Below are 27134 nucleotides of genomic sequence, written 5' to 3'. Positions count from 1 at the left end.
GTGTCATCACCTAGCTTAAGTACCAAATTCCATATCTCCAGTGTCTGTGTAACATCCGTCCAGTTTCAACATGTCAATGCCCCAGGAGGCAAAGGTTTCAGCGTCCTTCTGCATGTAGAACTTGCTACCCGGTATCCCCCACAGGTCATTGTTCCAAAATCCTCATAGATACCCAGCTTCAGGGCCTTTGGCATGTACCTTTAAATCAATTCAACATTGAGTTTGTATATTACCAAGTATTGAGGAAAAAGTCCTGAAAAATTGAGGGCTTGAAGTGTGCCCCTAAATCTTACATATAAATAAGGTACACATATACATAAGTTTCAAAGCTTGACTGTCAAGCATTTTTCACTCACATACTCATATCATGTTTAAAATGTAAATTGTGTTGACCATAAACAGTAGTTTGTTTATAATGTTACATATAAAAAAATAAGTGTAGTGTGTTTCATTAAGGAACAAAACTTGACAGGCTGGTCAGTGAGGACATTTTCCCACCTTTATTGTATTTTTGTTTAAAGGAAGTCACTTTTAGCGAAAAGTTAAGGCTTTAAGTGTTTTACCTACAATAACACTATGCACATACATTAAACCCTGTTTTCTCAGATTGTGGCTCACTTCAAGCATTGGCCACAAGTCACCAGTAAAAAGTACTATGTACATACATAATCTGCCAGTGCCTTTATCCCGCCTAGGGAACCTGTCAGGATCAGGCATTAGTGCCCCGTTAGCATCTCTCTGTCGTGCCATCCAGCAGTCGTCAATATTCACATACTCATAGCCCACGTCCTTGTAACCCTCTGACCCAGCAGGTCAGCCATGTCCATGTAGAGTTTCTCACTGAAAAATACATTAGCCCATTCTGGGAAAACTGGTCTTAATGCATGTGCTTTAAGTGTAGTTCGAGAATAGACAGTGCAGTCAATACTGATAACAAACGGATAAGAGTTTAAGCATTGCCCTTGATGCCTGTTTCTAATATGCAATTTCTGAGTTCTGTTCCAGTTCCGTTTTCGAAAAAAAAATAACTAAGGCCACTCCAAATTGATCTGTTGGTCATCGGATTTGCCGCACCTATTTTTTTAAATGGAAAAAAAAATTATTTTTTTTTTTTACCCCTCGCACTCATTTTTGTGGCCTTCTTAACCATAGCGCTTTTTTTTCTTTAATTTAAAAAAAAAAAAAACCCAATCTAGCAGAAACGATTTTGACGCTGAATTCGAATGCCAAATATAGTGTTTCGTAACTTTTTTAACCCATAACTGCAGAACACTAAAAAATTCGATCGAGACGACCAGAAAAAAATGGTTCCTGCGCAAGCAGTACATCATGACCGTTTAACAAATTGCTGTGAAAAGTTGCTGTAGGCCAACCCTTAACAAGAGCACCGCCTTGCGGGTGCAGACCGCTCATCTATTTTCTTTTTAAGGTGAAGGGACTCTCAATTTAAATCACAAGAAGGGAGAGGTGGAGTGAAGAGGGGTGTATAGTGTGAGGGTGCGGACATTTATTACAATATCTCCCAAAAATGCGGAAACAAATGCAAAAACAACAACAAAATTTCGGGGGGGGGGGGGGGGGGGGGGGGGGGGGGGGGGGGGGAGGGAATATAAGTAATTTATACTTAAATTTTCTAAGTATAAAAGGCCCATAATTCCGTCCAAATGCCAGTCAGAGTTACATAACTTTGCCTGCACAGTCCCCTTATGATAGTTAATAAGTGTTGCAAGTATGAAAGCAATAGCTTTGATACTGTAGGAATAAAGTGGACCTAAAAAACAAACTTAACAAAATTTTCAATTTTCTAAGTATAAAAAGGGCACATAATTCTGTCAAAATGCCAGTCAGAGCTACATAACTTTGCCTGCACAGTCCCCTTATGATAGTTAGTAAGTGTTGCAAGTATAAAAGCAATAGCTTTGATACTGTAGGAATAAAATGGACCTAAACACAAAACTTAACCAAAATTTTCAATTTTCTAAGTATAACAAGATGTGTTTGTGAAACACAATGTCCCCCTATATGATGTTTGACCTTGTAGGATGACCTTGACCTTGTGAAGGATGACCTTGACCTTGACATTTCACCACTCAAAATGTGCAGCTCCATGAGATACACATGCATGCCAAATACCAAGTTGCTATCTTCAATATTGCAAAAGTATTCATAAAATGAGCGATTTTGGCCACATATATTTGACCTCTGACCTTGAAGAATGACCATGACCTTGATCTTTCACCACTCAAAATGTGCAGCTTCATGAGATACACATGCATGCCAATATGAAGTTGCTATCTTCAATATAGCAAAAGTTATTGCAAAATGTTAAACATGGCGCAAACCAACCAACAGACCAACAGACCAACCAACCCAACAGACAGGGCAACAAAACAATATTTCCCCCCACTACTATAGTGGGGGACATAAAAATCATTTGTCTGATAGGTTACTCACGCTTAATCTAAAGTTCATGTAGAAAGACTCACATACCAAAAATAAGCTCATTATCTGAAAGCTTTGCGTTAAAAACCTGCGGAAAACAAAATGCCTGACTAACAGACAGACTGACTGTAGGACTGCTGTATGCTACCCTATCTGGTCATTTTAATTTTAACAAATTTCACATTTAAGTTACCAAACTTGTTTTGTGCGGTCAATTTTATATGGAGACTACATATTTTAGATTTTAAAGAAAGCTCTTAAGCTATTCCTAGCAAAACTTGCATATTGTGGAGCTTCAAAAAATAACAGCAAATAAAAATTGAACAAATTCAGAGCTTAAACTTTCCTTTAAATGTTTGAGGAGTGATTGAGGATGCCAAAGTAAATCAACTGTTTTCATAAATTATAATCCAGCAAGAAGCATTTTTAAATACTTTTCACTACTGGAATACTGCAGTAGATGTTTTCATATCATGCAATCCATTCTAACAAGAAACACGACTATTTTCAAAAAACACCAAGACATGAGTGACCTTGACCCACTAAAACTACAACCCACAGCAACAGCACAATACTTGGTAAATTTTTCTTATAGCATATCTATCCATAGTATCAGCCCTCTTAATGTATACATACGAATTTTGAAAGTAAAAAATACAAAATCACGCATGTGTTATATGTCAATCTATAGTTAAATGTGTATTATTGGTCATAACATCGAAAACTGCATTTAAATCGAAAACATTTTGACAAAATACTGGCTAGACTTAGCTCCCTGTAGTAATCTCGTTCATGTACAATTGTCACATACTTATCGGCCCTTCTGATTGTTTGCTAGATTTGTTACTTTGCGCATGTACTTGTTCGAAAAAAAAGTAACTTAATGAAACAAGAGATGTGTTTGTCAGAATCACAACGCCCCCTATTGCGCCACTTGAAGCCATATATTTGACCTTGAAGGATCACCTTGACCTTGACCTTCACCACTCAAATTTGCAGCTCCATGAGATACACATGCATGCCTTATATCAAGTTGCTATCTTCAATAATGCAAAAGTTATTGCAAAACTTTAACCAAGGTTAAAGTTTTGGGATACTCACACAATGAATGACAGACATACAGGACAAAAACAATATGCCCCTGATCTTTAGATCCGGGGGCATAAAACAAAACTCTTGCTCATGTTGTTCTTTAAATATTTTTACATTTTATTAAAAAATACCCTGTAAGCGGCATATAAAAGATTTGATAAAGCTACTATTAATCCATAAACAAACTAACATAATTGTGTGTTACGTAATTAAAATCATAGCATCATCCTGGAATAAACATGACCTACTTTCCAACGAACACAGGAACTCATGAGAATGATTGTCGTAATTAATACTCTGACATGGATAACAATCAAATAAATAACAACTTTTACACATTGAAAATCAATTTTCCAGCACTTCTTGAAGGTTTTTTGTTCAAGGCACGATACTATGAGGAAGACCAATACTAGGAGAGTAAGGGATAAATGCAAAAGGGCTGTACTAGGGATATTTGAGTCTCCTTCTCAGAAAACTGGGCTTTATACATGTGCATCAATGTTGTCCCAGATAAGCCTGTGCAGTCCTCACAGGCTTATCAGGCCAACATTTTCCACCTTAACTGGCTTTTTGCTAAAGAAAAGACTTTCCAACAAGTAAAAAACCCATAAACGCGAATTGTTGTCCTTGATTATTCTTTATGGACTGCATAGGCTAATCTAGGAGGACACTTTACGCACATGCATTAAGCTCTGTTTTCCCAGAGCAAAGCTAATTTTACAACTTACCCGATGCAGATATCTGGGTCCGTTTTACAGTCAGTATTACACCTGTATCTCTCCCAGGACAGCCAACCCATTGGTGGTGTGAGAGCCAGGCCATTATCTAGGCTTACAACCACATAGACTAGAGCTGATGCCAGTACACTAACAGCCAGCAACTGCAAACATTAATTTTTCATGTAAGGACTATGGAACATCAGGATCTATACCAGTTACTGTCTTTTTGCTATACAGTCGAAACCCGATGGCTCAAACTCGTCGTGACCGGTTAAAAAAAATTTGAGCCATCCTGAATTCGAGCCATCCGATTTATAATAACTTTTTGTTTACGAACAATTATGTAGTACATTTTCACCTCCAGTTGAAGAGTACACATATTGATTTAACTCCGTTCTACTTCCTAATACTATCCGTTTTTAATTAATAAGGACCAAATATATACTTAATACTTGTATTTATCAATATTTTAAAACAGTTTCGAATACAATAAAAATATCATATAGTTAGTTATATCAGCAATTTTTAATGTTGAATATTTTTTGGTTACACAGAGCACTAAGGAACAAACATGCATCAGCACTATATACACATCATTTACATATGCGACAGTATTATATTTATATATTTATTTATCTATTTTGAGAATAACATTTTGTCAGTATATGTTGCGTTCCTTAGCTGTCATCGAGAAACCACCATTTTTACATCCAGTTGAGAATGAACATGCTGTGAGATTTCGCACTCCCCGAGATAATTTCTGATTACATGAATACAAAATGTCATCTTTTACTCAAATCAATTTACGATTAAGTCAATGACATGTTTGCAACTGGTGTTATATCAATTATTGACTGTCTTTAATCAAGCAGTCTTATCGATTTACAGTTAATGCGACCCCAAAGCGAGTTCGAGCCATCCGAACAAAAGAACGTGTGAAAATTGTCACCGGGACTGTGAAAACAGTTCGAGCCATCCGATAATTCGAGCCTCGCGAATTCGAGCCATCCGACAAAATTGTATATGAATATATAGCAATGAAAAATCGATGCTTTGATGAGAGTTCGAGCCATCCGGAAATTTGAGCCAAGCGAGTTCGAGCCATCGGGTTTCGACTGTAATTTTGAATTGCCGTGATGTAGTGGAGATGGTGTACCCCTAGCAATTTGGAGGTCATGGATGCAAAACCCCACTGTTACAGCTTTCTTTTGATCTGCCCCAAAGATAGTTGCAATGATCCCACTGCCAGCTATTGACACTCCGGCCTGGTCCAGGGGAGTTGCAACTCATGGAAATATGACGCCCGGAATCCAGGCGTTACTTTAAAATATTAGTGACATAAACTATTTTCCGGCCTAATAAACACAAACAGATGATATATATATCACTTATGCGCAAATTTAAACAACTTACATGAAATTGTGTGCTTGCTTATTAAATAATAATAAAAACCAAATGTTTCAAACACGTCAACGGTTAATGAAAATGTGTAAGTTTTTTTAGTGCAAGCCGGTGACCATCAGGTGACACCCCCCCCCCATGCAGAGTTGGCACCCAGCTACATGCTGTCGGGTCATGCTGCATGATGTGGAGACATGTGGCCAATCGGATGGAAGCGGATGCCTGCTGGGAGTGCTTTCGAATGACCATGCTCTCTTCCTATCCGGATGGCTGACATGAACGGAATGTGATGCCCTGAGTTAAGTATTTCCAGGAGGATAAGTGTGAGCCTGTGTAAGTATTAGCCTGTAACTGTGTGTGTTGCCCTGGAGGATTAGCCTGTACATTAGGTGGGTAATCCCAAGAGGATGAGTGGCGTGTAGCCAACGATAGCAGACGAGTGTTTCCCTTGTAGTGTGTACAACAGAGGACGATTAACGATAGCAGACGAGTGTTTCCCCTGTAGTGTGTACAACCGAGGACGATTTGTGCCATCCTGACAAAGTTTCCAGTCGATGCCCATGTGAGTAACTTATTTAGAGTATATGCTAGTATTCTGAATTTGAAATAATGCTATCGATTATCTCCAGAATCCTCTGGGAGATAGATCTCGTGTCTTATTAAGCAATCGCAATACAGCGACTTTCTCTGGAACCTCTGTAAGATAGACCGAATGGTCAATTGAAAACTTAGGCTTTTGGTCTGATAACATTTTTGTGTTAAGTTTTTGTTTTAAGTATTTCTGCACAAATGACTCTGTACTTGTATCTGTTCGAATACATAGAACTTCTGGTATATTTCTACGGGGGAAATAGCGCCAATTGATGTCAATTATAACAGGTATTGTGTTTGTTACGATGTATTAGGTTGATTGAACTCGATTTTATAGACATACATGAGGCATATTTTTTTATCATAAAAAATTGAGTTAACAGGAAGAACTCTGTGTTGTACGTAACTATGTACTATGTACTCAAAAAAGCTCAGAGCATTAAAGAACTACCCCAAAGACAGCAAGTACTGGTTCTAACCAGGCCCAAGACACATTGAATAGTCAAATTGCGTTGATGCTCCAGAGAAGCCCTGTTAATAATGGGAAGAAGAAGAAGAAGTGCCATTCCGATTTAAATGACGGGTTTTCGAGCGATTCCGGTGAATACACCTGTAATAGTCTCATTTATAAGACGCGCAAAGAATTTAGAGATACTTTTTATATGGGCTAAATTCTTTGGAACGTCTCATCGTTGAAGGACCTTTTTTGTGGTGGAAACCAGAAAGTTTAAATTTTCATCAATTTGCGTTAAATTGCAAAATAACATTACCAACTCATTCAGTTTTAATTCAGAAGTTCATTTTTAAATCAAATATCGTCGATTCGAAGTTAGAAAGGCATAAATTCTTCAGTTAAACTTCTGCTTAAATCGCAAAACAATCACTGACCTGTAGCCATGTCATGAAACTGATTTAAATATGAACCAATTAGAAGAAGGCATTACGGTGTAACGTGTACGCGTAATTTTATTTAACATGAGCTTTTACCTAACTAGATCTAGTATGCTAATCTTTGTCGATTTAATAAGCATATGTTCAAAACAGATATGGTGCAGTTTCTATTCACTGTTCTAAGTTTCAGGAAGTGTTTATGCATGTCTTTTTCGCACCTCTGTCTGTGTTGTTTTATGTACTTACATTCTACGTTACAAAGGACGGTATACTGTACGATCTGTATCAATATTATTTATGTACAGTATAAAAATAAAAGATGTACTTTATTTCAGAACTTTTTAATTGTCAATTTAGAAAAAAAACAATGCTAAATTAATCCAGAAAAGTATAACATCGGTTTACTATGTAACGCGCTGCACCACAACAGACGAACGCAAAATGTATTTTACGCTGTTTATTCTTCCACTTTAAACCAGATGCTTTACATCGAGGTTGTGTTATTGATTTATATCTACACAGCGAGCGAATCGAGAGATATTGAAAAATTGAATAGTGGTTAGATTTAAATTGCTCAGGCGTGCAAAATTCAAAGTGTCATTACATAATTTTTATGGAACATTATCGAGAAATGAATTATCTACACAGGTATGTAAATATTATTGCAATCCGTTGTTATTAAGTGTCTTATATCGGGGCTTGAATGTTGCGCACAAAATTCTTGCGCAACAATATAGACAAAGAACAAAAAATTCCCACCACATAATTGGTCTTTCACCCTTTGTACGCTCCAAATATTACCCATATAAAAAGTAGCTTAATATGGAATGAGTGCTGTATTGGACGTCATCATTGATGACGTTCAATCGAACGAATGATAAAGGGGGCTAAAATTCGTTAAGCTCCAGCGTATAGCAGCGATTTGGGAGTCTTGAAAACTGGTCTGTAACTTTTGCTGAAATTTGACATGTATATGGACCAGAACTCGATCTACACGATGGCCGTATTCGTCATATCTGGGAAAAGTCCAGTTTTTGATAAAATTACGAAAAAGTGGTGTTTTTTATTGCGCAATCGCTATAAAATGAGTTCTCGCCGGAAGCGTTAATATCGTTAATAGCAACCCAAACACAATTCAACCCAAGGAGACAATTCACGCGATAGACACTTCAAATTTGATTTTAATTAATACATATTGCGATTTTATTCCCAAATTAATAAATAAATTCATATTGCGTTTAACATACATAGCTGAACCCGTTTAGAAAATATTAACAAAACAAACAAAAACAAACAACAGTTAAATTTCATTAATGTAAATATGGTAACCTGATTACATATCCACTAGCGTACACATGAAAAATAGTTCGCAAGTAAACAACAAACAATCAAATTTAAACGCAAATAAGTTAACAAAATATATAAAATAAATCCGAGAAATTGATACTTAAAAATACAATTTCTGCACTAAAAACATTTTTGAGAGTCATTAAAACACATAATTTCGGAAGTATACAACCAACATTCAATATGGCTGCCAATGAACGTTCGAAAAGAACGCGAGAAAGTATTTACAAAATAACATCATCAAATAATTAAAGTGAACGCTACTTCGCCGTTTTTTAGATAAGTATACGATCTATTGAAAAACACTAGCATTTGACATAAACACACCCGTGGATATGGAAATAGACATCACGCGGCTCCCGCATTTTGCGCTGTGTACGGTTGTTCAGAAAACTTGGTAAGTGTCATTGTGTTCTTGAATTTGTCCGATGAGTTGAATTTTATATACCATTACCATGCGAGAAAGTTTTCAAACACATTTATTTCTCACGAAACTTACCTTTAAAAATAAACAACACAAATATTAGTGGCACGAACTGGTATTGGCACGAAACGACAATCAACCGTTAAAGTTCAAGGGCATAATTTGAATGGAAATACATGTGTTGAATATTGGATAAATTAATCGTTTTGCCGTTAAAAGGGTAATTTTTTTTGGTTTGCTTTGCTTATTTTTTTTATCAAAACACAAGTTTTATAGTTTGATTTCTGTATAACAGTTCAGTTAACGTTATATCTTGAATTTATAAATATCGAAATAGATGTCGGAGTTTGCACATTTCGGACGTTGCTATGCAAATTGCAAGTTAGTTCTCGATAGAATATACTGTTTTACCTTTCGCATACAGTTGTGCAGCTGTTTTCCATGTAATGATGCAATGTTTTACGTCTGGAATACCCCCCTCGATGATTATAAATCATTAACTTCTCAAATTATAAGCATCGTCAACTTGACAAGGTTCTGTTTAATTAATAAATGGTAGAATATGTAAAGCTGAGTAACATTAATTCAGCACACATGACTTGATATGAAATACATATATATCTCGTGTGGCGTATTTTCATTTAAACTCTGGGTTTAATGACTACAAGTCGGCCGTGCAGTTAAATATTTTTTAAAGCATAGAAATATTCCAAAATTATTTTGGATTTTGTGTTTGTCATGCATAATTTAAATTTTCATAGGAATAAAATAACTTACAGCGACAGGATTACGGCTTTGTTATGGTAAGCATTTGATACAAATGTTATTAAGAATGAGTGTGGTTGTAAATAAATTTTGACAAAATGGAACGAAAAAAAAAACACACAAAATGGAAGTGCGTGCATGTTACTGTATCTTGCAACTTTATTGTTTTAAGAATTGGATTAAAGTTTAAATTTAGGTAAGCGTGTCGCTTATACTAAATTAAGTTCTTAATATCTCCTTTGCTCTTATATGGTATGAAATGCGTATCTCGTGTAACGTAATTTCATTAAAACTCTGGATTTTAATGACGACAAGTCAGACGTGTTATTTTATTTAACAGTAAAATATTTTTAAAGCATCAAGAGATTGTAAAAAATATTTCCGATTGTATTTTTGTCATGCATAATTTAATCTTCCATAAGAATAAAATAACTCGCTGTGTCAATATTTCGGTTTCCTTAATCATGTTTTAGGTAAGAATGGTTAGCATTTGATACACAAGTTTTAAAAAAAATAGTGTGGTTTTTAATAAATTTTGAGAAAGAGACGGATGATCAGAATTGGAGGTTCAAATCTTTGTCAAGTATAAAATGTTAACCATTCTGACCTAAAACACAATACAGGAAACCATACATCCAACTTGTCGTCATTAAAGTCCAGAGTTTACATGAAATTATGTTACACGAGATATGTATTTCATACTATACAGAAGCGAAGGAGTCATAAAAAAACTCAATTTAGTATTAACAACATGCTTACATGTACATCAATTTTAACTTTAATTCTTTGCTTTGAACAATAAAGTTACAAAGATTTGAACCTCCAATTCTGGTCATATTACATTAATATTTGCATATTTTAATACCATATAAATATTGTTTAAATCTATTTGTTGATAAATTTAAAATAGCTGACTTTCCTCTTACATGCCCTTGTATTTCAAGATAGAATACTTTCCTTCACAGAGGAGAGAGGTCTGAGTTTGAATCTCAGTGGGGGCTTCAGAGGATGATTTATTTTTAGAAAAATGATTATATTTGCTCATCTTTTTAAATGACTTTGAGCCACACACCTTAAAATTAACTGCATGGCATAGTAAATTTAAGTATAAATAAGAAACATATCTTTATCTTTGCCATTTAGAATATATCTGGTGATTACAAGGTAGAAATCCGTCTTTTTTGCGCTTTAAAACTTAAAAATAATCGCGTTTGTAGAAATAGACGTAAATGTCTACAAATCCTACTTTCAGTTTAAAAGCGGGTACCGTTTGAACAATAATATATTACTTTGTAACTAGGCTATAGATTTAATTTTATCTATGCCAATTAGAATATACAATGTATCTGGTGGTTACAAGGTAGAAATCCGTCTATTTTGCGCTTTAAAACTAAAAAATAATTGCCTTGGTCAAAATATGAGAATACGTATATAGAAATCCTACTTACTGTTTTTAAATAAAAAAATAATAAATTACTTTCTACCTAGGCTATAGATTAAATGACCCTATAATGATCAGATTTGTATGGAATGAGTGCTATATTGACGTCATCATTTGATGACGTTCAATTGAACGAATGATAATGGCGACTAAAATTCGTTAAGCTCCTGGTTATAGCCGCGATTTGGGAGTCTTGAAAACTGGCCCAACACTTGTGCTGAAATTTGACATGTATATGGACCAGAATGCGATCTACCTTTTGGCGTATTCGTCATATCTGGGAAAAGTCCAGTTTTTGATAAATTTACGAAAAAGTGGTGTTTTTTATTGCGCAATCGCTATAAATGAGTACTCGCTGGAAGCGTTAATAGCGTTAATAGCAACCCAAACACAATTCACCCCCAAGAGACAATTCACGCGCTAGACACTTAAAATTTGATTTTAAATAATACATATTGCGATTTTATTCCCAAATTAATTAATAATTTCATCTCTCGTTTAACATACGTTTTAGAAAATATTAACAAAACAAACAAAAACAAACAGCCGTTAAATTTTATTGTTGTAAATATGGTAACCTGATTACATATCCACTAGCGTCTATGCATATTTACACATAAAAAATAGTTCGCAAGTAAGCAACAAACAATCACATTCAAACGCAAATTATTTAACAAAATATATAAATTTATGCTAGAAATCGAAACTTAAATACAATGTCTGCACTAAAACACAATACCAATAGTTTTTACAATAACACATTCGACATGTACATGTACTTCCAACAACACGCCAACCTCTATTTTCAAAGCGAATGTGTAGAGTAACATTTCAACAATAAAGACAAACTGGAACTGGAGTTTAACTTAGTGCGCAAATTGGAAGTGATTACAGTAATTTATTTTTCAACTTGTCAATCTCCGTAGTATACGTTTAGTTGTGAGATGTTAACGGTTTCCCAAAAAAAACATGCCTTCGCTACGAAGTCAAAGTGGGTGGGGAACGAGACTGCTTGTGGATTTCGAGTTGCTGGAAGTTTGTAACGAAGCTGCTTTTGTGCAATATTCAGCGATTTTGCAAGCTGTGTGTTTGAAGTTGGAGATATATATTGCTGACATTAATGATGTTGTGTACGTTCTTGTGACCACTGATCTGCATATGATACCAGTGGGAGAGCATCCCGAATCCCAGTTCCCACATAGTCTGCAACAGATGTTTCCTGGTCGAGTGGTTGGTAAGTTTCATCGTTATACATGCATATTACACATTTTACATTATTTGTGCTATTTTTGACACCCATTTTTCATGCTGATGAACCAACGGTCAGTGCCAGTAGTCCTACTGTCATTGGTCTGTGTGCTTGTTGAAAGTACATGTAGAAAGGGTTGATTAGCTCCAATAAGCCATGTTGCTCTTTTTTGGATAAAATTTATGGCAGTTGGCTTTTTTATCTTTGTGCAGCAACATCTGCCGCCTCATTTTTTGAAAACATTAGTCGCACACTGTTCATATTGTGGAAAAATGAGTCTTGCATGTAAAAGTAAGAAAAATGGGTGGTGACTATTCAACAATGTGAAAAAATGAGTCGCGCATTGTTTAAAATACTTAAAATATCAGTCGCAAACATTAGAAAAATGTAAAAAAAGTGTCTCACAATGTTGAAAATTGTGAAATATGAGTCGTACAATGTTGAAGGTTGTAAAAAATGAGCCTCGCAATCTAGACAATTATGGAAAAATAAGTAAGGGGACAAAAATTCCACTCGTCTGCTCATATTGACGAGTGAAATCTTTAAAGGACAAGTGAATTTCCCTAAAGCGCTCGTCCTACAGGACGAGAGAAAAAGCTGATGTTAAAATATGTTTTTTAAGACCCGTAAATAATTAAATAAAATCATTTTCTTAAAGCATATCTATTCCGAAAGTAGAACGAGAATGAACTGGAAATTGTAATTGTAAATTTCATACAACAGGTGCGCATTGTTATGCGAGACTAAGTCGCGAGTAAATATTGGTGTCAATGTTGACAGGGAAACATCCGACTGCATTCACTGTAAGTATTGATTTTTAAAGAATTATTTAACTGCAAAGTACAGTTTATAACTAGTCTGAATTTCGTCCGAAAAATGTCTGACATTTGAGCGTTCTTTAAAGGGATGGGGGGGAGTTTGGTGTTCAAACATCCCAAACAGGAAAGCACGCAAGCATTAGAAAAAGTAAAACAGCAGTCTTCATTTATTTATTTTGTGTTCCTCATAAATAACTTATTTCACTGCTCAACATTTCTTTTTTGATCAGCTGGCATGAATAACTGAGTAAGCAGCATTTTAGCAGTGATATAGTAAATTTTATTAGTCATATTAGCCCTTTGCAAACTTTATTTCACACATATTCAAGGACGAGTGCATATGTGTTTGCAGGACGAGTGCACATTTAAATGCACTCGTCCTGCAGGACGAGTGCAGTTTAGAAATATTTTTGTCCCCTGTAAGTTGCACACTGTTCAAAATTGTGAACAAATGACTTGTGACTGTTGGAAATAGTGAAAATAATTAATTGAGCATTGTTCAAATTAGTGAAAATATGAGTCTCAAACTATTCAAATTTGTGAGAAAAAAAGTCGCTAACTGTCGAAAAATGTGAAAAAATGAGTTGCACACTTTTTAAAATACTGACCATTTGCATTGCAAATTCCTCTACCGGTAATTAAAATACTGACCATTTGCGTTGCAAATTCCTCTAATTTTTGCAAAAACAGCTTTCACTATTTATTTATTTAATAATAATCAGCGTTCTAGATAAGCTGCGTATCAGCGTAATATACGCATTCGAAATATCAAGATACGCTCAATTTATCATTTCCGTGCGTACATTTAAGCAAGCCAATCTGGACTTACGCTAATGCTGTAAATTCTCTGCGCAGTGCCCCAGATAATTATTTGAGAAATAGGGTTTTCACCCATTGATTTGAAAAATAGGGTGATTTCCTTCTTGAAATAGGGTGAAATAATTTATAAAAATGCATACCTTTATATCATTAATGTTTTACTTCTGTGGAAGATGCTCACTTGTACTGATTCAATAAAACTTTAAACTATCATAATTAACTTTAATAAACTGATGTTTCATAACATCTTTAATCATTGAAACTGTCCTTAATATAAACTTAAAACAAACAAAAATTCGATAACACGAATGATCATTTGGCTCTTGCTTTCTTGGTTCGAAACAGTTTGCGATCGACTGATATTTTTTTCTCAACAATAGCGGAAGTCTTTCGACCTCTCTTAGACATTTTTATTTTGCATCGTTATAGAAACTGAAAGTACGGGCACTTTATAAATACATGCACAATGAGCGACGGATAAAGTCAGATTGAAAACGCATGTATGTCGAGGAAAACAATTTGATCACACTTTATTTAACTATGAAATCTAGAACGCAGAGAGTTTGAATAAAGCTTGACTGTTTTCATGGTCCGTCATCCAGGCGCTTGCTTAATAAATACGCGTGACGATAATAATTTCAAAGAGAAAATACCGAAAATGAGCATTTAGTATTTTCGATTGAAGCTATTGTGTTGTACGCATTGAATTTGACGAATTTGCGCACAAATCAAAATGGTTGCGTTTTCAATAGGCATGTTATTGAATTTCTTTGCGTTTTTAGACATTTTAATAGGGTGAAAGACGCAGATACACAGCTTATCTGGGGCACTGATGCGTATATCATAAACAAAAAATATAAACAGCTGATTGTCTTTAGCCAAAAAATGAGACTGGTTATCGTAAAAATTAGAGCTGGTTGTAGAAATAGTTAGCCAGTCGGTATGTATACTCTGTAGCATCTAGATGCATGGTAAATTTAGTATTGATTTTTTAACAGACAGTCAAGCGCTTATGTGTTTATTAAATTACATGAAGTGGTCAGCATGGCTTCTTCCAAGCCAACACAAATTACTTCTCAAAGTACAATTGATTCTTTGTGTATGGCAAAAATTGTATCGAGTAATAAAATTGTACTGCCAATACTGAATGATTTAAATTCCTCTGTTTTAAAATCAAAAAGGAACCACTAAAATGCTAATAAAACAACTGTTGAAAGTTGGCAAAAAAGTTCTCCGTTGGCCACGGTGGTGGATAATAACGACGAAGATCTTAAATGTAATCTGCCAACAAGTTAAAATAACAAGAAATTAAGAAACCTACTAATATGAAGGAATACACATAGTTAGTGGTTAATTGTTATTAAAGTAGAGTGTCTGTACCCCGGCTATATTCTGGTTTTACTTTTAGCAAATTACCCTTCAACCAAGGCGAAATTTGACCATTTACCCCTATGCTTTGAAAAGTGGGGGTATTTACCCCCATGGGTACATTTTTTTTATCCTATTACCAGCTGAAAATCGATAGTATAACAACGATCGTATAAACTTTACCTTAATACTATCGCTATTTTTTCCGACCTCTATCTTAAGAACACTATATGTTTAAATGTGACGTCATAGCAAATGATGACGTTGAAGTAAACAAACACTTTGAAGTCAACTTGGAAAACCAGCGCTGTTTCTTTGAATTTTAAAGTATTTATACTTTTTTTGAACGATAAATGACCACAAAAAAGGATAAATAGAAAATTATGTGGATAAACTGGATAAAGATCAAGTTTATCATGCTCGGCACGAACCATGTTAGCGGCAAGCCTCGCGCTTCATCGGTTCTAAGCCTCGCATGATAAACTTGATCCAAAACTCACATAATATTCTCTATATCTATAATGCTGAATAATTGAGGTAAAAAAACAAGTCTATTATAAAAAAAATTCAGTTTAAAGAAATCGTAATTATTTTTTATTTAAAGTTATTTACGGCCATTTCATATGCCTATAATTATTATCATTTTTTTTATTATGATATTGTGTGACAGAGGTCCTAATTTAACGACAACTCTTGTGTTTAAACTGTTAAACAAATTAACAGTATACTATATGCAAAGACTCACACTGGACAAATTAATCATTAAATCTACAATGAATGGGAAGTAAGCATTTGTCCCTCTATTTACATTGTTTTTTATCATGATAGAGTTTTTTTTCTCTAACCCGTGATATTAAAGAAAAGATGAAACTGATCAAACAGCAAAGCTCAGTCTTGTATGGTATGAAATTACTGAGGGTGTATATCTGATACACCATCACTCACTTACTAAGGCTCGATTGGTCATTGTTGGCTCGGGTACTACTTACATGTACCCTGGGTAGTATACTTACATGTACCCCGGGTACGGAGTATATACTTAAACGTACCCGGTGATATTAGACTGTACCTGAGTTGTATATCCTCCCAAAATCCGATACGCTACTGATTACCGTTAAACGATATTGTTTACCTTAAACAAACTTCTATTTTAAAATTTCTGCATCATGTTGCTTTTTATCCCCACACTTTTTGAAAAGCGTGGGGATATTGATCATATTGTGGGTATCTCCGCCGTCCGTCCGTCCTGGCCTGGCCACTATCTCCTCCTACACTATATGCACTAGAACCTTGAAACTTACACACATGGTAGCTATGAGCATATGTGCGACCCTGCACTATTTGGAATTTTGATCTGACCCCTGGGTCAAAAGTTATGTGGTTGGGCCCGGGCCGGGTCAGAGATTTTTACTCATTTTTTAGGTTATTTTACTATAATTTCTTCATTTCTACACTGATTGTCTTCAAATTGATACCAAACCTCTCTTATGACAATACGGTAAATCTCAACTATGCATGGCCCCATTACCAACCCTGGGGGCCCCGCCCACATAGGCCACTCCCACTAAAAATTGCAGTTTTACTATAATTTCTTAATTTCTACACCGATTCACTTCAAATTGATACTGAACCTTTCTTATGACAAAACTATCAACCTCAGATATGCATGGGCCCCATTACCAACCCTGGGGAACCCCACCCACATAGGCCACGCCAACCCAAAAATGCCTTTTACTATAATTTCTTCATTTCTACAACGATTCACTTCAAATTGATACGGAACCTCGGCCCCATTATCAACCCTGGAGCGCCCCGCCCACATAGGCCACACCCACCAAAAATTGCCTTTTACTATAATTTCTTCATTTCTACACCGATTTACTTCAAATTGATACTGAACCTCTCTTATGACAATACGATCAATCTCAACTATGTATGGCCCCATTACCAACCCTGGGGCAACCCGCCCACATAGGCCACGCCCATCCAAAATTGCCTTTTACTATAATTTCTTCAATTCTACACCAGTTCACTTCTAATTGATAATGAACTTCTCTTATGACAATACGGTCAATCTCAACTATGCATGGCCACATTACCAACCCTGGGGTGCCCCTGGGTCAAACATGCGGCGTGGGGATACGCGTCGGCCTCTGCCGCACCATTTCTAGTTGAGTATGCATGTCTATAATATAAAGGCTGTTAAAAGGAAAATTGACCTAAATGTGAACATAATTAATTTTTACAAATTAGCCGACAACAACTGATTTAGCATTAAAATTCTCAGTTACGTTTTAGTATATTTATCGTACCCAGGGTACATGTAAGTATACTTAAGAGTACCTGAGGTGCATGTAAGTACTGTGCCAACAATGACCAATGAAGCCTTACTAACTTTATAATGATTATATCTCACCAACTACCTTAACCTTGTGTTTATTAACCTGAAATTTATGTAAAATCTGGCTTTTTTACTTTAATTTTTCATTCAATTGATTATGCAATTTTTGACTTATCTCGTGGGAAATTATTTGAATCTTTGGATATTAATGTATTTTAATGTTGTGTTTGTCACGCATAATTCAGTGTTTTCCAAAAAAATTGAGTAGCCAGTTATATGGGCAGCAACTATGCGGTAAAACAAAAGCATTTGTGACATTTAACTTGATGTATTTGGGAATAGTAGCCGGCATGTAAAAGAAGTCGTTTTAATGCAGGTATTACATTGTAAATATTTATTTATTATTTCGAAGATAACAGTCATTGCAACGTGTTTAGTGAATATTACATCGATAGGCTGGCATGAAAAGTAGCTCCTTTTGAAGCACAAACTGCATCCAAGAATATATCATGGCTGACCCGGTTTGATGAGGCCTGTTTTTGATAATAATTTATTACTATTTTTACTTCCGTGTTCATAATCTTTACGGGCGCCATGCTGGAAATAGTCCGTTTCCCACAATGCATTTACAGCGTTGACACACTGGGTCTATACCGGGAAAAACCACGCGCCAGTTTTGGCGCCTGACGTCATCCCGCCGAAATTTTCATTGGGCAATTCATATGTAAACGTCATTGTATTCGCAAAAAGGCGGTAAACTTTAAAAGCCAGACATTGAGGGCAAGGTGCGAAAGTAAAATGTCTCGGATATTGGGAAAAAAAACGCGCGTGTTAGTCAGTTAAATAGTTACTTAGTTAGTTACTTATTTTGTTTAAAGTTCATAAATTTATATTGAAAAGTGTAAGGCAATAATAACTTAAACGGACTAATGCACAATGTGACCAACGGACTGTCGGATTACTAACGGTAAGAAAACATGCAGTTTATTGTCAATATTGACAAAAATCTGCGCAGATTTATTGGCTTTGCGTAATGCCCCTTTTCGCACTGTTTTCAGAAACTTGTGTTTACAATCACACTCGCATATGGAAATATCATGAATATAAGTGACATGAACGCCTGTGAATGTCTTTGCTGCAACTAGTTTAGTGGAGTGTAACATATTTTATGCGCATGCGCTTCGATTGTTTTATTACATGCGGTATTGGCAGCCATTTAAAGAAATGTGAAAACAACACATTAATCTTACTTGTTCTCGTTCTAATTAATATAATTTTTCAACAGCTTGGTCGAGTATCGAGGTAAATATATTTAAATGCGTTTGCATATAAACTGAATACCGTATGAAACGTGTAGATGATGCTTTTCTGCATTTATTAACGACTGCAATTGTTTGTGAAATACCATTGTTTTTTACTGTTATAAAATTGTGTATTTCTAATATTTGGGTATAATACGTGTGTCTGGATATATTAGATATATTATATGGTTGTTTTATATAGTGCATATACAATGAATAACTTATGAGGGCTTAGTGTGACGATTTAGAATACAGTTTGGATCCTGATGAGACGCCATGGTTTGTGGTGTCTCATAAAGTGCAAATATTTCAAGGGAGACGACTGTTATAAGTTTCTGATCAGCACAAATTACACAATTAACTCCCTTTCTTTACGGGCTCCATGAAAATGCTATGTCCACGTATAAAACTGTTTTACAGTGTGAAGACCCTACATAAAAATGCGGATTTTTTTCTTACGTGGTATCTTGCGACACACATTTTCAAGTCTATTTCATTACATTTGGCATATATATTAACAAAAATGGCATCGTATGAACATGTCGTCATAGTATATAAGCAACATTGAAGCCTAATATACATTCATCTATTATTATTTGGGCACAAATAATTTTACCGTATGAAGACCCTACATAAAAATGCTGATTTTGTTCTTACTTGGTACCTGGCGACACACATTTTCAAGTCTATTTCATTAAATTTGGCATAGATATTTATAAAAATGGCATCGTATGAACCAGTAGTCAAAGTATAAGCAACATTGAAGCCTAATATGCATTCATCTATGATTATTTGGGCACAAACAATTTTACTGTGTGAAAGCCCTACATAAAAATGCTGATTTTTTTCTTACTTGGTATCTGGCAACACACATTTTCAAGTCTGTTTCATTAAATTTGGCATCTATATTAATAAAAATGGCATTGTATGAACATGTCCTCATAGTATAAGCATAGAAGCATAATACGCATTCATCTATTATAATTTGGGCTCATACAATTTTACCGTGTTAACACCATATATCAAGTTGCAGATTTTTTTAATACTAGTATTCGCCACATACCCACAGGCATTTTCATTAATATCTCAGAAAAAAAGACATATAAATTAATACACATGGCATCTAAAGAACATTTTATCAAAGTTAAACATGGTTCCCAGCCAACCTGGAAATCAGGGAAAACTGGAAAAAGACTCTTTTTTTCCAGTCAGGGAATTTGGAAAGTTTGTGAAATCAGGGAAAAATCAGGGAATTTTGTTTGGTCAGACTTTCCCGACTTGTGTCGAGAAGTCCATACAATTTAAACAGCAAATCATTTCCTCTGCATATCTATCGTGACTTTGTAGTATACGTGTAGCTTAGTTATGTCTGCAACTGCTATTTATTCAGGGTGTCTAAAACAAGAAATAGGTCAAAATCATGATCCTGGAAGTTTTATTTTCCATCAGGGAAAAATCAGGGAATTTTGTTCATACAAAAAGCTGGGATTCCTGTTAAAGCAATATAGAGGCATGAAATGCATTTTTCTGTTATATGTCCACAAATAATTATCCCCACGCTTTTTGAAAAAAAGGTGGGGATATTGTGGTGATCTCCGCCGTCCGTCCGTCCGTCCGTCTGTCCGTCTGTCCGTCCGTCCTGGCCACTATCTCCTCCTACACTAAAAGCACTAGAACCTTGAAATTTACACACATGGTAGCTATGAGCATATGTGCGACGGTGCACTATTTGGAATTTTGATCTGACCCCTGGGTCAAAAGTTATAGGGGTTGGGGTGGGGCCGCGTCAGAAATTATCACTCATTTTTTTAGGTTATTTTACATTTACTTCTTTATTTCTACACCGATTCACTTCAAATTGATACTGGACCTCACCTATGACAATACGGTCAATCTCAACCATGCATGGCCCCATTCCCAACCCTGGGGCGCCCCGCCCACATAGGCCACACCCACCAAAAATTTCCATTTACTATAATTTTTTCATTTCTACACGGATTCACTTCAAATTGATACTGAACTTTTGTTATGACATTAGGGTCAATCTCAACTATGCATGGCCCCAATCCCAACCCTGGGGCGCCCGCCCACATAGGCCACACCCACCAAAAAAATCCATTTACTATAAAAAAAATTTAGGTTATTTTACATTAACTTCTTCATTTCTACACTGATTCACTTCAAATTGATACTGAACCTCTCTTATGACAAAACGGTCAAACTCAACTATGCATGGCCCCGTTGCCAACCCTGGGGCGCCACGCCCACATAGACCACACCCGCCCAAAATTGCCTTTTACTATAATTTCTTCATTAATACACTGATTCACTTCAAATTGATACTGAACCTCTCTTATGACAATACGGTCAATCTCAACTATGCATGGCCCCATTACCAACCCTGGGGCACCCCGCCCACATAGGCCACACCCTCCCAAAATTGCCTTTTACTATAACTTCTTTATTTTTACACCCATTCACTTCTAATTGATACTGAACTTCTCTTATGACAATACAGTCAATCTCAACTATGCATGGCCCCATGATCAACCCTGGGGCGCCCTTGGGTCAAACATGCGGCGTGGGGATACGCGTCGGCCTCTGCCGCGCCATTTCTAGTTCCACTTAGTGATGACCCAGCTTGAATATGAGGATTTGTTGAATTATTATTGCTAACCGACATACATTTTTAGTAGTACATCAGGATTCAATACCAATACCTTAGTGAAAATGGCATCGGAAGAACATTTGTTCATTGTACTAGATAGAATGATACATTATATCTATCCATCTTATACTTTTTTGCAGTTTCAGTAATATTTGGTCTAGAAATGATTTCAACATGATATAATTATTAATCATTGCTAGGAAATGTTTATATGTGAAACAAAAATTAAAAAAGACGTTTTTTTCCCCCATTTATGTATCTATGTATACATCTTTTGTTGCAAACAGTTATGCAACATGTGTCAGAAAACACCCACGACAAATATATGGACGGAATGATTTTTTCACTTATGTGGGTGTATGTTGGCTCCACTTCACACGATACAGTCATTGTAGTTTAATTGAAAAACGCATCTTACAATGTGAGATGAGTTCTGGGTTCAAGCCCCAGCAGTGGCCTATCATGTGTGATATACAGAGCCCATTATGATTAAATATACACAGTTATCTATTTAAAGAATTCAATTAAATATAAGGAATAATGTTAAAGGGGAATTGCTGCTTAACCATTTTTGGGATTGTTTTGTAATTTTTTGCCAAATTTGACATTCAATAACAGGGTTTATAGACATCCCAAGCATAACTGTTTCTAAATTTAAAAAAAAAAACAAGTCGAAGTGTGCAGAATATCAAAAATTTGAAACTTTCTGATGTCTAAAAGTCATTAAATGCCACTTAAAGTTTACATTTTTTTGTTCAAAATGACCCATTTTGTGCTGTTCATTATTGGTTAATGTTTTACGCTGTCAGGTCCAAAAGCGCACATTCTGTAGCTTGTTTGGACCATAATCTATAATGCGGCCAAGTTTCAGCAGATTCGGCCCAGTGGTTCTGATTTTATACGCCGTGCCTAGCTTTTAATGAGTATTACTCACTGACTTATGCATATGAGCTCGGCTGTTTTCGGAGAATACCTGAGGTATTCTCATAGCCAGCTCATCGTATGTGTCATGTCTTTTCGCCTTCTGGCGTCCGCCATGCTAAAACCTTAACATTGACCCATTGTACCCACAATTTTCGTACCCACATTTTTTTTCGTAACCAAAGTTTTCGTACCCACATTTGTTTAGTACCAAAAATGTGTGTTCCCGCATTTTCTTACCCAATATTTTCGAACCCACATTTTTTTAGTTCCCACTCATTCCATCCCGCGAAACCCTTAAGGTGTCGCAACTCTAGTATTTAAGAGCGTCAAAAATTTGGACTAACACCTGTAATATCTTGAAAACAGTTTAATTTCATACTAACCTTACTTCATTGCAAACTATGTATAACGTCAATTAGCATACATAACAATACATTATCAACTCTGGATATTCATATTGACAAAGCGATTTGTAGACACAGCTTATTATTTAAACAACCGAAAACCGGCAATCAGTATCTTACCTGTATTGCGTACGCCATTTTGTAATCTGCACGTGATCACTCACATGAGCGTACTTTGACACTCTGGATCAGCAGACGATTTATTTCATAAATCAATCTTACGGAGGAATCCGAGATAGCCGATGTATCACGATTGGTACTTTGAGTGTAGCTAAAGACCGAATACTGGATAGAGGAAGATAATTATGTTGATGAAGTTGCTTAATAATTAAGAATATTTTATGTAAAAAGTGTAATTGTAAGAATATTGTAAACTCAATTCAGAACATAGGCCATGATCGCAAACGGGAGATCTCATATTCGTAAACAAGACAAAAATAGGGACACACATTTTAATGAAGTTTGTTTAAAATAAATATAAAGTATACTTCAAATCTTAAAATAAATAGTTGTCAGGTGGGACCATATTCATCGGACGTTTCGGCACTGTCCTACTACGTCCTCCTATGGTGTGCCGACCGGAAGTGATCAATTTCCGGCCAGGAGATAGTAAGCCTCCGCTACACTTCCTCATCTGCCAGGTCTCGGTGGCCAGTCTCTAGTCAACTGCCATGTGTCCCCCTATCCACCTCTCCTCTCTCGTCCGCCATAGCCACAAGAAGCAGACTCCGTTTCATGTGCAACAACCGATATGTACCGTTTCCGAACCTGTCCTGTAACACCCAGTCTGCTGAAAGTACGCCACAGTGATTGCGCTGGGAAACCTCTGCAGCTCACCTCCTACGGAAAACACCATGCCTTCCAGCCTTTCTCTGTGCAGGTATCTGTGAGATCCTGGTACTTTTCGCGCTTCCGTTCGAAGCTCTCTTCAATCCACTCCTCCCATGGTACTGTGAGCTCCACGTACCATCACAACCTATTTTGATGCAGCTGACCACAGTACTGTGTCGGGTCTCTGGTTTGTCACGGTGATCTCCTGTGGAAACTTGAGCTGTTTCTTCAAGTCTGCTTCCATTCTCCAGTCTGTTGCCGTTCCAAGAATCCCACATGCGCTTTTGGCCTTTGCCCTCATCTTCTCCAGCTCTGACAAAGGAAATGAATGAGGGGCCTTTGTTGGTCGTCTTCTGCGCTTTTCGTGCTTGATCTAAATTATCGGCGATTGAAGCAAGAACCCTGTCGTGGCGCCATCTGTATCTGCCATCAGATAGGGCTGTCCTGCATGAGCTCAGGACATGTTCCAGATTCGCTGGTCTTCCACAGAGCTTGCAATCTGGCTTTTCGGCAAGACCCCAAGTCACTAGGTTTGTTGGACTTGGCAGCACGTCGTAGACAGACTTGAGCAGGAAACTAAGTCGGTCGCTTTCCATGGTCCAGATCGCATTCCATGTAAGCTTCCTCTGGGGTACGCCCTCCCAGTTCAGCTATTTTCCCTGTTTCCATAGGGTAACAGCTCTGGTGAGCCTGGATTCTTCCTCCATTCGGCGAACATCTTCCTGCACTTGGGTGCGTCGGTCTTTTGCACTGGCTTTGCTCCACTGCGAATGGGTGACGCATCCGAAACCTAGTCGCCTGTGTGCGACATTACCGACAATGTCGCTGTGCCGAAGACGAGCCTCAGCCTCTTCACCTGCCTTGTCAGCCCTCCACTTCCTCCAGGTGTTGACCTGCACTCCTGCTTCTCTAACCTTCTCATCACTACTGTCTCGTAGCATAATGACTTTCCGAGCCTTTGTGACCATGTATTCCTCCGTCAGTGATCTGAGAGGTATCTGCAGCTTGCTGCCTGTGCAGTACAAACCGAGGCTGGTGAAACTCTTTGGCACCCCATCCACCTCCTGAGGAATGAATTTATTGTCCTCTCCATTGCTTCCAATGTTGATGACGGTACACTGTACACCAGCAGCGGCCACAATAGGCGTGGTAGGATGTCATGTTGGTAAATCCAGGCCTTGAATTTTCCTGGCAGACCACACTTGTCTACATCTTTCAACCAGTTCTCCATTTGCACTACCGTGTCTTTGATACTCTGTTGATCATTGAGCGAGTCTCGAAACCACTTTCCGAGGCACTTCACTGGTTGCTCCTTAACAGTCGGGATGAGCTGATCTTTGATTCTATATCTTGCACTCTCTTGAATCTTTCGTTTACTCAGAACCATGCTCCTTGATTTCTGGGGTGTGAACTTCATTCTGCGCAATCCAGTCATGATCAGGCTCATCTGGTGTGAGCAACTTGTCGCACTCGCCCAGTTCCTTGTGACGGTCACTGTCACTGTAGATATTTTTTATGTACTTGTTTGCCTCCTCTTTTGTAAATTGAAGTTCGCCAGTCTTCTTTTCTCCGAGCAAACGCTTCACAAACTGAAAGGGATTGCTAGTGAACTGATCTCTCTTTCGCCTTCTCTAATGTCTCTTCCTGCGCAGTTTTTCTGCTCTCCGTAAACACTGGATCTCCTTCCGTACACCGTCTCTCAGTTCAGCCAGACCTTGTTTCTCCTCCTCCTCTGCTTGTCTGAATCTGCTTTTTAAGCGTCTGAGTTCTCCCCTTAGGTTGGAAATCTTCTGCTGTCTTCTATTCCCGCCAACCTTGGGTTGTCCGACTTTCTCTTGAGCTGTTCCGAATAGCTCTTTTCCAAATGTGTAGATCAGCTCAGCTTGCTCTCTACTTTGCCTTTCAGAACGTTCTCCATTACCAGTTCCAGCTACTCTTAAACCCCTTCCATTTCGCTCTCTCTGTACTTGCGGGCCACATCACTTTCTTTCGCCGCTCTGTAGATTCTACCGCAGCTCGATCTTCAGTCCTCTCTGCATTATCAATGGTTACCTCACCCTCTTCTTAACAATTATTTATAGAACAAAATATACCGGTAGTCAACTATTTGCGATTGGCCGCTGTAAGTGTATTGCAATATATATACATATATACAATATACATTATACACAATAGTATGCACCATTGTCCATAAATTATGAACCTGAAAAAATATTACATGTATTAATAAATAATCGAAATTAGATGAATAGTAACATCACCGTTGAAAATTGTCCGTCCGTCCGTCTGTTCCTCCGGAATTTCATTTTCCATACTTTTATCAAAACGCTTTAAGATATTGACCTGATATTCGGTGTGCGAGTCTACCTTTAAAGACTTTATGACTTACAGATGAAGTTTGAGATTCGTTCCGGTCCAGTGATTTTTGCGAAGTTATGGGCCTTGGACATAGACAAAGAAACCTACCTTTTCAAGTGAATGACGATTATCCATATCGCATCTCTAAATGCTTCCAACATTATTTGTTCTTCACAAATTATTAACGTCAGCAATTTTAAGACCTACGACAGCTTGTACTAGTTGCTTCTATTCGCCGTTTCTCTTTATTAAAGTATCGGACTGCGAGGCTTGATCTGAGACTTTTCTTTACGCACTTGCACCAATCTCCGTTTTCCCAGAGCGAGGCTCAAATGAAGTATGAAGTTTCAGCCAAAGGTGAGGCAGTGGTGACGGGGTAAATGATCAACAGTGCAAAGTTCATTATCCTCCTGGTTGTTATATTTGTTGCGCAAGCCATCGGCTTCGCTCTCTTGTATAGAAAGGCAACCACCAAGCTGTGATTTATCGGGCCCCCTTTCCGACACTGTTAAATCAGTTTTTCTTCGTGGTACATTACATTTCGTTGATTGTTTGGGTTGACCTATCCACAAATTTACACAAATTCATCGGAAAATGATCAACGCAAATTCGTCATCTTTTTGTTTTTCCAGAATCAGAAATCCACGAAGCGAGACCATTTGTGAAAAACCACGCCGACGAAAATACAAGATTTTTAAGTTTTTTCATATATTAATTTCCAAGTGTGATTTTGTCCTTTGCCCAAATGTGATCTTTCACCCCAAATAATTAATTTGACCTTTGTGGTAGGGACATGTCGCTTAAGCGACACACTGTTTCAAGATTGTTAAATATTTGTTGTAATTAATTTTTAAACTGAATGATAAATAATAAAGTTATTGTCTGAAAAAGATAAAGTATGCCCAAATAGGAAATGGGTCTTACACACGACACGCCTCCT

The 27134-nt window shown here is 36.9% G+C and overlaps 1 protein-coding gene across 1 annotated transcript; it reads right to left on the bottom strand.

The window, feature by feature from the left end:
* Window positions 1–23258, bottom strand: LOC127878698 (alpha-galactosidase A-like). Its single transcript, XM_052425228.1, is given in 6 exon segments — window positions 1–140; window positions 143–198; window positions 662–806; window positions 809–840; window positions 4263–4414; window positions 23126–23258. Coding segments are annotated over 6 exon segments (528 nt in total). The 5' UTR covers window positions 23144–23258; the 3' UTR covers window positions 1–15.
* Window positions 23259–27134: the final 3876 nt, after the last annotated feature.

The sequence above is a fragment of the Dreissena polymorpha genome, chromosome 4 (genome assembly GCF_020536995.1).
Source record: "Dreissena polymorpha isolate Duluth1 chromosome 4, UMN_Dpol_1.0, whole genome shotgun sequence".
NCBI lineage: Eukaryota > Metazoa > Mollusca > Bivalvia > Myida > Dreissenidae > Dreissena > Dreissena polymorpha.
This window is presented reverse-complemented; position numbering and strand designations above follow the sequence as displayed.